The sequence below is a fragment of the Clytia hemisphaerica genome, unplaced genomic scaffold, assembly GCF_902728285.1.
Source record: "Clytia hemisphaerica strain Z4C2 unplaced genomic scaffold, Clytia hemisphaerica genome assembly, whole genome shotgun sequence".
Lineage (NCBI taxonomy): Eukaryota > Metazoa > Cnidaria > Hydrozoa > Leptothecata > Clytiidae > Clytia > Clytia hemisphaerica.
Genome location: NW_027104426.1, coordinates 117794 through 130434, shown reverse-complemented (window position 1 = coordinate 130434; position 12641 = coordinate 117794). Strand labels below are relative to the sequence as shown.

The 12641-nt window shown below is 34.6% G+C and overlaps 2 protein-coding genes and 1 long non-coding RNA gene across 3 annotated transcripts in view; 1 reads left to right on the top strand and 2 right to left on the bottom strand.

The window, feature by feature from the left end:
• Nucleotides 1-12641, bottom strand: part of LOC136820461 (uncharacterized) — a 46609-nt gene that overhangs the window by 8918 nt on the left and 25050 nt on the right. The gene's annotated exons all lie outside the window — the stretch shown is intronic.
• On the top strand, nt 767-3021 carry LOC136820469 (uncharacterized). The gene is made up of 2 exons (XM_067076651.1): nt 767-1820; nt 1999-3021. The coding sequence occupies exons 1-2, from the start codon at nt 826-828 to the stop codon at nt 2930-2932; spliced, it is 1929 nt and encodes a 642-aa protein (XP_066932752.1). The 5' UTR covers nt 767-825; the 3' UTR covers nt 2933-3021.
• LOC136820463 (uncharacterized) lies at nt 5289-10469 on the bottom strand. Its single transcript, XM_067076646.1, has 6 exons — nt 10275-10469; nt 7884-8189; nt 7356-7787; nt 6866-7171; nt 6523-6705; nt 5289-6258 (listed from the first exon to the last, which is right to left on the bottom strand). Exons 1-6 carry the CDS (start codon nt 10426-10428, stop codon nt 5342-5344), a joined length of 2298 nt encoding a protein of 765 aa, XP_066932747.1. The 5' UTR covers nt 10429-10469; the 3' UTR covers nt 5289-5341.

The following is a 12641-nucleotide window of genomic DNA, read 5'->3' as shown; positions in this document are numbered from 1 at the left end:
CAAAAAGTTCTTAAATGCATTTCTTACTGTAGAACTCCTGATAGTTCTTTTTACAGACATTGCAGTCCAAACAGTGCACACGCGAAGTGAACACTATTTGATGATATGCCTTAATGTATATAATTTCTGGTCTGTTCCTCTAATTACAGAACTCTCAAGGAACTTCTATTGAATGAACATTATGATCCATTAAGAATGATTTGTTCTTTATGTTTTGCATCACAGAATGAATTGTACTTAAGGGAACTTTTCATTACCTCAGAAATTCAACTTGATATAAAATGTTCTTTGTTCCTTCTATGAGAGGGAACATTATCTTCACTGCTTTTTTTTAACCTTGATGTTCCCTTTTAAAGGAATTGAACGTTCCTGATCAACGAAAATTAAATGAATCAAATTATTCCCTAACGTAACAGTATCGAGAGGAGCGGGTTGGTTCTTCGTTTTATATAAGAATTGTTCCCTCTGTTAGAAACTCATATGACAACAACTTGTTCCTTTAGAAAAACATGTTATTCTCTACGCTTGCATGCGTTAGTGATGGTGTATAAACTATAAAGTTGTAAGTGTGCTCTTGAAATAGATTTTGAATCTACACTGGAGATTTAAATAAACACAGGCTGCTACTTTTTACGTAATTCAAAACGTTTCTGATTGGGTATAAGTTATAATTGGCGCGCTCGAATTCCATTTGTCAGTGTTAATATAGGGGTAAAAGTACTATGTTTTCCTTTGTTCTTTATTGTTGAATTGAATTTTCGACCCCCTGTTAAAGGTTCCTTGTAAAAGGGTATAAAAATAGCAAATAGTTTGTATTCATTCAAGATGCCTCGACCGAGGAGGCTCCAAGTCAATTGGAAGGCTTTACTTGGTGCTGCTCATGGGAAAAGAACATTGAAACTTCGTCCAAACGTAAGAAATCTTTACACTTGTCCTGTAAAACTGTGTCTACATGTAGATTTTAAAAGTTGCCGTGGCTTGAGGAAGCACATAAATATTAAGCATCCATGGTATTATTATTTTGACGAGCAACCTGTTGTGAAGCGAGAAGACATGGTTGACCTGCATTCTATACCAAAGAGAGCCTCTACTGCTAGTAAGCCCTCATTTTCATTAGATAACGGAATCGGTTTAGATTTCTTGACATGGCTCGGAACTTCATGTGGCGGAGGTAAAAATAACAGAGAATCTAGACAAATTGGTAAACGAGCTATGAAATATTTTATGCATGCCATGGGGAATAATGAGAACGACGTAGAACTTTCAAATGAATTTGTTGACTGTTGTCTGTCATCAGCAGAAATTTTCATATCTTTTTTAAAAACAATAGAGGTTGAATGGCAGGTCGGTCCTTCAGGTGCTGTAAACTATGTAAAAGCAATTACTGATTTTATAGATTTTCGAAAAGCAGGTGGTGTTTCTGATAACACTTTACGTTTATTCACCGTAGTTGAAGTATATCTAAGGAGAGCAACTGAAAACCTTCGAAAAAGAAAAAATTTAGAATGCAATCGTAATCTTGACCTGGAAACCCTTATTGCCAGAAATAGTTGGGCAACATTAGAAGAAATGGAGGAAGTCATTCCATTCCACATGAAACAGTTTAAAACGGTCATTCAAAAGTGCTCATCGAGTGAAAAATCAAGATTTCTAACAAAAGGAGAGTTAGCTTTCTCCATTCGATTTATAACTACGTTACTTTTTCTTCGAGTGAAATGCTCAAGACCTATGACTTTCCAATTCCTCACCGTCGATATGGTCAACAAAGCAAGAACAAATGGTGGATTTGTAGATCAAAAGGAGTTTAAAACTGCTTCAAGGTACATGCTTTACAAAGCTACTGTTCGAAAACTTTTCAAAGATTTATCTTTCGCTGCCTTTCTTTTTATTTCTCTCTTAGTCCCAAGTCTTAGTCTCAAAAATGATTTATATCAAATGTATGCAATACCCTTTTAAAATGTAAAATCAACTCAGGAGATTATAATTCTGATTTTTTAGATATATCTTTGATACACTGATACTAACGGATGACACAATCGAAATAATTGACTTGTACTTGGAATACATACGACCTCGCCTTAATCCACAATGTGACTTCTTACTCCTTTCTACGAACGGAACTCAGTTTCAATCGTTGACTTCCGCCATGACAATACTTGTTCACCAGGCGATTGGTAAACATATCAACCCAACAAGATATAGGCAAATTGTAGAGACTGAAAGTAGTGAGAGGTTAAATCTTGAAGAACAGCATTTCATCACTGAAGACCAAAAACACAGTTCAACAGTGGCAAAGGTACACTACAAAAAGACACAGTCTAGAATCGTTGCAGTCGAGGGACGAAAATGCATGGAAAAAATGACAAAAGAAGCAAGAGGTAACAAAAGTTTAGTGGAACTATTCAATAATGTTTCTGGTTCTTTTGATGAAAAAGTTTTATTCCAAAGTCAAAGAATAATTGATGACCATAGCACAGCTTCCAGCTCCGGAAACGTACAACCAATGAACGACGACCCGTTCCAACCAACGAACGACGACCCATTCCAACCAACAAACGACGACCCGTATCAACCAATGAACGAATCGCTGAATGAATCGACCGACTTGGCAGTTACAAAAGTTCGGCATACTGATAATACTATAACCGGGGCTACAGCCTCTAAAGTAAAAACGACTGAGATGCCTAATGACGATATCACTTTCAAGAGAGAAATTGCTACACAACAGGCCAACAAGAGAACAACGAAAAATGTAAAGTTTACTAGTGAAGAAGATCGTTACTTAAAGCAAGGCATCCAGAAATACGGACCAAAGTCCTGGGCTCTTATTTTGAAAGACACTTCTTTGAAGTTTCATTCAACAAGAACAAGAGACTCTTTAAGAGTCAGAGCTGACAGTGCTTGTTTCAGGAAACTTTTTTTATCAAAATAGTTGAATATTTTTAATGAATTATCTATGTGTCTCTATAAGTTATGCAAAATTTATATTTCATCATTTCTTTTTTTAAGCCAAAGGAAAAATGTCAAAAAAACCTATCAATAACTATACCGCTGCAAAAAGACTTTACTTTGAATTCGCCCTAATGTCCTCTTCGGACGATTCTGACTTTGACTTTGAAGCTTTCAATTCAGGCCAGAAAAAGAAGGAAAAGAAACCGACAGAACCATTGTTAAAACGTTCGAAAAGAGAGGGGATGTGCTTATGCTCGGGCGATGATAGTAAATCGGAGAGCTCTCAGACTGAAAAGATACCAAAATCTGAACCAAAAAAAATGTCTCAAAAGATAGTGAAAAGCAACAATGATAATGAGAACTTAATACAAATCAAAGATGATGAAATTGTAGACGATTTTGTGAAGAATTATCAATCAAAATAAACTTGTTTCTAATAGATTTATATTAATATATGCTTAATTTGATTAAACTTTGAAAATTTATGATAAAACTATCGTGTTGAAATAAATTTTATCAAGCATTCAAATCTTCTTACAACTATTGGTCGATCTTTTTACATATTTATACATATTAATACCTTTAGTTACATAATTTTATGGGATGAACTGTATTTTCTAAGCATTCGATTGCTTGAAAAGCCTTGTTACAAGTTTTGGTCTATTTGTTACAACTTGTTACAGCTTGATACGCTTTGTTACTGCTTGTTACATACTTTTTACACGGAAGGTCGAATTATGAGACAGGGGTAACAGCATTTTTTACAAATTTTGAAGATCTAAATTTTGTTACAATTTTTGGTCGATTTGTTACAACTTGTTACAGCTTGATACGCTTTGTTACTGCTTGTTACATACTTTTTACACGGAAAGTCGAATTTTGAGACAGTAATAACAGCATTTTTTACATATTTTGAAGATCTAAATTTTGTTACAATTTTTGGTCGATTTGTTACAACTTGTTACAGCTTGATACGCTTTGTTACTACTTGTTACATACTTTTTACACGGAAGGTCGAATTATGAAACAGGGGTGACAGCATTTTTTACAAATTTTGAACATCTAAATTTTGTTACAATTTTTGGTCGATTTGTTACATGTTGTTACAGCTTGTTACACCTTGATACACCTTGTTACAAGTTTTCATAGGAAAAGCTCAAAAAAAGCCTTGTTACAAGTTTTGGTCTATTTGTTACATGTTGTTACAGCTTGTTACACTTTGATACACGTTGTTACAGGTTTTCATAGGAAAAGTTCGAAAAAAGCCTTGTTACAAGTTTTGGTCTATTTGTTACATGTTGTTACAGCTTGTTACACCTTGATACACGTTGTTACAGGTTTTCATAGGAAAAGTTCGAAAATAGCCTTGTTACAAGTTTTGGTCTATTTGTTACATGTTGTTACAGCTTGTTACACTTTGATACACGTTGTTACAGGTTTTCATAGGAAAAGTTCGAAAAAAGCCTTGTTACAAGTTTTGGTCTATTTGTTACAGGTTGTTACAGGTTGTTACACCTTGATACACCTTGTTACAAGTTTTCATAGGAAAAGCTCAAGAAAAGCCTTGTTACAAGTTTTGGTCTATTTGTTACATGTTGTTACAGCTTGTTACACTTTGATACACGTTGTTACAGGTTTTTATAGGAAAAGTTCGAAAAAAGCCTTGTTACAAGTTTTGGTCTATTTGTTACATGTTGTTACAGCTTGTTACACCTTGATACACCTTGTTACAAGTTTTCATAGGAAAAGTTCGAAAATAGCCTTGTTACAAGTTTTGGTCTATTTGTTACATGTTGTTACAGCTTGTTACACCTTGATACACCTTGTTACAAGTTTTCATAGGAAAAGCTCAAAAAAAGCCTTGTTACAAGTTTTGGTCTATTTGTTACATGTTGTTACAGCTTGTTACACTTTGATACACGTTGTTACAGGTTTTCATAGGAAAAGTTCGAAAAAAGCCTTGTTACAAGTTTTGGTCTATTTGTTACATGTTGTTACAGCTTGTTACACCTTGATACACCTTGTTACAAGTTTTCATAGGAAAAGTTCGAAAATAGCCTTGTTACAAGTATTGGTCTATTTGTTACATGTTGTTACAGCTTGTTACACCTTGATACGCCTTGTTACAGGTTTTCATAGGAAAAGTTCGAAAAAAAGCCTTGTTACAAGTTTTGGTCTATTTGTTACATGTTGTTACAGCTTGTTACACCTTGATACACCTTGTTACAAGTTTTCATAGGAAATAAAAAAAAAGGTTCTTTATCTTAATTTTAATGTTCAATTTAAATTGGTAATTTCAAATAAAGACGAGTTTGAGGAATGGAAGACATAACATCTTAAAATTTCAATGAATTATTTTTCGTTTTTAAAATTTTAGTAAAATTTAACTTCAATCACTGATGATTACGACTTCGTCAACAATGTTTTTCGGTATGTATCTCTTCATAGTTCGTTTTGACCCCTTCGTTTGATTTGATGAATCTGAGTTTGTGTCAGAAAGGGAAGATTGGATTTCGATCTTGATCGGGGCACAAACATCACTTGTTTTCTTTCTCTTCTCCGGAACACCTTGAGTGGATTTCGACGCACCGTTCTCATCATCTGAGCTAGTATCAAGGTCTGTGACAGCTCGCTTCTTTTTCTTAGAAAGTTTACGAGTTTGTGTCTGAAATTTGTGTGCTGTCTTTTTCTGTTGTTCATTATCTTCGTCTGTAGTTGAAGCCCTGTCGGTCGAGCGTTCATCGATAATTGCGCCAATGATTGATTGGTAGTCAGGATACTCTGCTTCAAAAATTTCATATGGGAACCAGCTTCGTTCTTTTTGCTTCCCTAATAAGAACATATCGTATACGGTGTCTGCTCCTTGCCAATCAGATTCATAGCGCTGACGATATTTCTTCAATATTTCATCCGGCATCGGAACTCTCACCTCTCGATACTCTTTTAGCAACTTGTAAACTTTTTCTCTGTATTGATAATCTGGATTCGAAGCATAACGGTCAAAGTTCTCCAACATGTAATATGTTTCATCTAACACATCTTCAAAGGTTTTACATCTAGATGATGATGATGATGGCCGACTAGGACCTGGCTGGGCATTTGCAACTTCTTCGGCAGCAGTTGGCTGAGTGAATGAAAATTCTAAAGCGTCTGAATCGTCAGATGAAAAAGGATTTTCATTATCGAAGTCGTTGTAGCAGGCACCATCTTTTGTTTTTTCTCTGATCGGACAAGAGAATATTGGTACGTCTTTGAGCTGTAGCGCAACCCAATGGAAAACTTCCATGCAGTTTTTGCGTAGCCAATCTAAAAGCAATTTAAAGAAATGTATTTCGAATATTTTTGTGATCAATATAGACACTTGACAATTGTTCAACGTGAAACTGACAGTAGTGTAATTTTTTACTGACAAATAAAATCATGATATTGATCAATAAATACATTTTCCTCAGCTATTTTCTGAAACGATAATCTCTCAGGGCATAAAATACACCTCGACTCGTTGTTGGGTAAGATGAAGTTTTTTTATTCTATCAGGCAGGTTTGATAGTTGACAATGAATTTACTTACTGCTCATAGATGTATCCACTTTCGGAAGCTCGATTGTGTCAAATTCACAGATACGTTTTTTGATTGCTTTACCGTCTCTACCAGGGCCAAAATCAGGATTTTCATTTGTTGTAATAAAGAATCCAGAATTATAGTGGAAACTCTCTACTCCCTTGTGTTTCTTTTGCACAGTGATGCGACCACCTAAAACGATCAGAAAATTAATCAACTTTAATCATCTTTTTAATAACTGCAATATAGTTCAAGTTGTTTTCTGTTCTTTTACTTTTAAAATTGCATTTCCAAGTTTATACGATCGACTAGGTTATTTATTCTAGTGTATGGAATCTTATTTTGGTTTTACCTTGCAAAAGTCTTTTTGCATCTTCGCAAGACAGTGATTCGGGACTCCACTCGTCCATGCAAACGATTTGGGTGTTGCTTTTGATAGTTGACGCAGAAAAACGTCCATCTGGTACGATATAGCTGATAAAGGTCGATGGAATTATGCCTTCGAATGGACAAAACCAGCTAGTTTTGCCTGAATCCGAGTCGCCAACCAGCATTAGCTTTCTCTCCTTCTTGGGAAACTTTTTGTGCATCAGCAATTGATAATATTTCTGCAGAAACTGTTTTCTGATGATGGGATTGGGAAAGCTGTTCATAATACCTGAATGGAACAAAGTAGTAATATAAAGTATGAAAATGTGTCCATCAAGCAAGATATTTCGTTTTGTTCTAATAGGAAGCTGAGGCAATATAACACGACTACCAATAAATCATTACAGGAGAGTTCAAATCAGTGTTTTATTGAGCTGTCGATAGGATACAAAACTGAAAAAAAACAAGCTTACCCTCCATAAATGGTGTTGGATTTGGACGCTTTTTGTGGTTATAAATTACAAAGGCTCTAGGGGAGCCGGTCAGGGCTGGATTCTGCTCGAAACACTTCTTTTCTATGTTAAAAAAGAAGCCATCGTTAATTTCGATGTAGTTGTAGTCCATTTTCATCTGTTTCACTATTCGACAAGAAGGTTTCTCCAAGTGCCGTATCACGTCCCATGTTTGACCAGATAAGGAATCCGCAACTGATGAATTTTTAAGGATCCTCATGACATAATCCTCGACAGGTTTATAGTGGTAATAGGTTCTGGTCGATTCTGGAACATGTCGATAGATATATCCTTTGAACAGTTCACATTTTTCGTCTTTCATAACTCTAGCAACTACGTCAATGGCTTGGTTCAGTCTGCTTCTAGGCTTTGCAACTTCTTTCGGAGCCTTGTCTAAAATAGAAGTAAAAAATTTGATGTAAAAACTCACTTTCCTCCTATGATAATCAACTTGAGATAGTTGCAATGATGTAATTTAAAATTACTTACTTGAAGAGTTTCTCATGTCAAGTTCGAAGTCCAGGTTAAACTGTCTTAGACGTGGTAGTTCTGTCGATAATTTGTCGTGGACATTTTTGGCAATTGTTGACGATACATATATGTTAACAGGCTTTACAGACTCGTCAACAGGAATCTCGATGCTGTCTTCATCCTCGCCCCGGTTGATGGCCTCCGCTCTTGCTAGGCGCATTTTATTCAAAACAATCTTTTTGAGAGGCTCAGCTAATTTATGGTCCTTCAGGGTAATGTACAATTGGGATGCGGCTAGATTTTCAATTTGACCGATCGATGCACCTATGAAATAAAAAGAATAAAAGCATTAAAATGTGTAAAAAATTCTGTCACCCCTGTCTCAAAATTCGACCTTCCGTGTAAAAAGTATGTAACAAGCAGTAACAAAGCGTATCAAGCTGTAACAAGTTGTAACAAATCGACCAAAAGTTGTAACAAAATTTAGATGTTCAAAATTTGTAAAAAATGCTGTCACCCCTGTCTCAAAATTCGACCTTCCGTGTAAAAAGTATGTAACAAGCAGTAACAAAGCGTATCAAGCTGTAACAAGTTGTAACAAATCGACCAAAAATTGTAACAAAATTTAGATGTTCAAAATTTGTAAAAAATGCTGCCACCCCTGTCTCAAAATTCGACTTTCCGTGTAAAAAGTATGTAACAAGCAGTAACAAAGCGTATCAAGCTGTAACAAGTTGTAACAAATCGACCAAAAATTGTAACAAAATTTAGATGTTCAAAATTTGTAAAAAATGCTGTCACCCCTGTTTCAAAATTCGATCTTCCGTGTAAAAAGTATGTAACAAGCAGTAACAAAGCGTATTAAGCTGTATCAAGTTGTAACAAATCGACCAAAAGTTGTAACAAAATTTAGATGTTCAAAATTTGTAAAAAATGCTGTCACCCCTGTCTCAAAATTCGACCTTCCGTGTAAAAAGTATGTAACAAGCAGTAACAAAGCGTATCAAGCTGTATCAAGTTGTAACAAATCGACCAAAAGTTGTAACAAAATTTAGATGTTCAAAATTTGTAAAAAATGCTGTCACCCCTGTCTCAAAATTCGACCTTCCGTGTAAAAGTATGTAACAAGCAGTAACAAAGCGTATCAAGCTGTATCAAGTTGTAACAAATCGACCAAAAATTGTAACAAAATTTAGATGTTTAAAATTTGTAAAAAATGCTGTCACCCCTGTCTCAAAATTCGACTTTCCGTGTAAAAAGTATGTAACAAGCAGTAACAAAGCGTATCAAGCTGTAACAAGTTGTAACAAATCGACCAAAAATTGTAACAAAATTTAGATGTTCAAAATTTGTAAAAAATGCTGTCACCCCTGTCTCAAAATTCGACCTTCCGTGTAAAAAGTATGTAACAAGCAGTAACAAAGCGTATTAAGCTGTATCAAGTTGTAACAAATCGACCAAAAATTGTAACAAAATTTAGATGTTCAAAATTTGTAAAAAATGCTGTCACTACTGTCTCAAAATTCGACCTTCCGTGTAAAAAGTATGTAACAAGCAGTAACAAAGGGTATCAAGCTGTAACAAGTTGTAACAAATCGACCAAAAATTGTAACAAAATTTAGATGTTCAAAATTTGTAAAAAATGCTGTCATCCCTGTCTCAAAATTCGACTTTCCATGTAAAAAGTATGTAACAAGCAGTAACAAAGCGTATCAAGCTGTAACAAGCTGTAACAAGTTGTAACAATTCGAACAAAAGTTGTAACAAAAATTAGATGTCCAAAACTTGAAAAAAATGCTGTCACCCCTGTCTCAAAATTCGACTTTCCGTGTAAAAAGTATGTAACAAGCAGTAACAAAGCGTATCAAGCTGTAACAAGTTGTAACAAATCGACCAAAAATTGTAACAAAATTTAGATGTTCAAAATTTGTAAAAAATGCTCTCACCCCTGTCTCAAAATTCGACCTTCCGTGTAAAAAGTATGTAACAAGCAGTAACAAAGCGTATCAAGCTGTATCAAGTTGTAACAAATCGACCAAAAATTGTAACAAAATTTAGATGTTTAAAATTTGTAAAAAATGCTGCCACCCCTGTCTCAAAATTCGACTTTCCGTGTAAAAAGTATGTAACAAGCAGTAACAAAGCGTATCAAGCTGTATCAAGTTGTAACAAATCGACCAAAAATTGTAACAAAATTTAGATCTTCAAAATATGTAAAAAATGCTGTTATTACTGTCTCAAAATTCGACTTTCCGTGTAAAAAGTATGTAACAAGCAGTAACAAAGCGTATCAAGCTGTATCAAGTTGTAACAAATCGACCAAAAATTGTAATAAAAATTAAGTTTTGTAACAAGTTATCAGAATAATTCAGTGAAATAAAGATTGAATTATCGAAGAGTTAGACATACCTCTTGGTTTGACTCCCTTGCACGAATCGATTTTAACACCAGACTCCATAACCTTTTTGCATAGCATGTTCTCGAACTTGTTTGCTGTGATATCAGGCCAATCAAATGCCATCCAAAAACTTAGTCCCGTATCTAACTCTTCACCCTTCTCCATTGCGGTAACACAGCTGATCAACACTTTAACTGGAACAATATCCCTGAATATATTCTCCAAATTTTGCCTTCTTGTAAACATATCCGAATAATTCTCCTCCTTCCACAGCACTCTTATTGCAAGAACATTATAACTATCCACAATGTTTGAAATGACATAAGTTTTCAAAGCCCTCTGTAGAGGAACTTCTCTAAATGATTTATTCGGTTTGAATTTTTTATTTGCATTCTTTTTGGCAGCAACATTTTGACGAAGAGTGGCTCGCTCATCACTTGAAGTTTCACTACATTTTAATTTTAACACAAACACACAATACAAGCTTATCACTTGTATAAAGATGCGTGGTGTGAGAAGAGAAAATTCGATCATTTATAGGTCACACAAGTTTTTACAAAAATTCGCGGAGGGAATAAAAAACAATCGAATGGCTTATTGGTATATATTTTCGCGTGTTACAAATTTTCGCGGGTACTTAATTTCGCGAGTTTTTTGGTCAATTTTCGCGAAATTTAATACTGTTTAAATTTTTCAAAATTACAAAATCGCGAAATTAAATACACGCGAAAAATTCTTTCTTAGTAATTTGTTAGTATTTTTACGTCAAAAACGTTGTGTTTCAAGCAAAATCAGTCTTTTTCTTGCTTTATATTCCGAATCGCGAAATTTAATACACGCGAAAATTTTCCAGAAGTCTGCAATCGCGAAATTTAATACACGCGAAGCACGTTTTTTCGAAAAAATTTCGCGATTCGCGAAAATTTGTAACACGCGAAAATATATACCAATAAGGGCCGAGCCTTTAGGCGAGGAAAAATATCGGTAAAATCTCGGAACGAGTAAAATATCGAGTATTGCACGAGAAGTCATGTGATAACTAATTTATTGTCGACTCAAAAAAATTGTCCTCTTTTTGTTTCAAAACTTACTTCCGCCTTCTTTTGCTTCTGTGTAGTTTCGAATGTTTTTATTCGAAACTCTAATTCGAACGTTAGATTCGAACAAAAACATTCGATAACTTCCCGCTAAAAATATTCACACAAAAACAAAACTTTTCGATCATTTTCGATCCAGAAGTTTTGTTTTGAAAAGTTGCAGATTTTTCAGAGATGTATTTGAAAGTTTCTAGATTGATAATTCAAAATGCAGATGATGTACAGTATTGTTTCGATGGAGAAGAAACCCTCCATCATTGGATTAATCAGATTGATAACATTCAGTCTTTTTCTATTTTTTTGTTTCGATGACATATGGCCATGGGAAAGAATAGCAGAGGAAAGGAGTCCCACGATGGAAATGTATGCTTGTAATAATGGTTAAAGAACAACATTTTTTCAACAGCAAAACAATTTGGATACATGTTTTTTTTTTATAAGCAAGTGTCTGTCCCTATATCAGGCTCGCATTATGCTTAGCATTCTATTGTTCTTAAACAATAGAGCCATTGTCCTGCCATTGTTTAGGCACCAAAAACTGAGCCTGCATATGCTTATAAACGTTATGCTTATAAAAGAAAAAACATGTACTTTCTTGATTATCGTCAAGCTCTAAATGTTTCGAATTTGAGTTGAAAAGTCAAGGACGTACGTTGTTGTCGAGAACGAGAATTAGGAGAGAACTTTTATAAAAATCACTCGTCATTTGGTTTAATACAAGACATTACACTTCCCTTGTTATGTTATGAGAAATTTTATTGGCCAACATTCAAGAATCTCAAGTTATTTTGTATGCATTGATAAAAAACTGTTTGGTTATCACACGGACAAATTTGCCAAAAGCTGAAAATATTTGGGTGGTGTCAAGTAGTTTTATAATTTCTTAGTTCATCAGATTTGATTTTAGTGTCTTTTATGGAAGAACTCCAAAGTAAAAGTTAATCTGAACATATTTTTGTTGCGTTTTTCCCTTTGATTCCCAAGTCAGTTTCTCCGAAAGTCAGTTCTTTTCGGCTGTTTTGTTTTGATTTTTCTCCCGCCGCTTACCCAGTCCCCCAAAAGTCAACGCGGTCATATTTCCAGACTAAAGAAATATGAAATATCGCAAATATCTCGATGCTCTCGACCAATCAAAACGCTGATATTTTTTTGGGTCGGCAATAATATCCTTTAAAATACAAACAATGTTATAAATATATGCTTCCTGCTTTTAGAATATTTATATGTCAACACAACTCAATTTCCAATGACCACGTTGTTTGGTGTGGCTTTTAAAACTTC

Coding starts and splice junctions, on each gene's coding strand:
- LOC136820463 (XM_067076646.1), bottom strand. CDS start 10,428: ATGGAGAAGGGTGAAGAGTTAGATACGGGACTAAGTTTTTGGATGGCA. Junction 8,190..10,274: donor CAAGGGAGTCAAACCAAGAG/GTATGTCTAACT, acceptor TTTATTTCATAG/GTGCATCGATCGGTCAAATT. Junction 6,259..6,522: donor AGTGGATACATCTATGAGCA/GTAAGTAAATTC, acceptor AATTGCTTTTAG/ATTGGCTACGCAAAAACTGC.
- LOC136820469 (XM_067076651.1), top strand. CDS start 826: ATGCCTCGACCGAGGAGGCTCCAAGTCAATTGGAAGGCTTTACTTGGT. Junction 1,821..1,998: donor GAGTTTAAAACTGCTTCAAG/GTACATGCTTTA, acceptor CTGATTTTTTAG/ATATATCTTTGATACACTGA.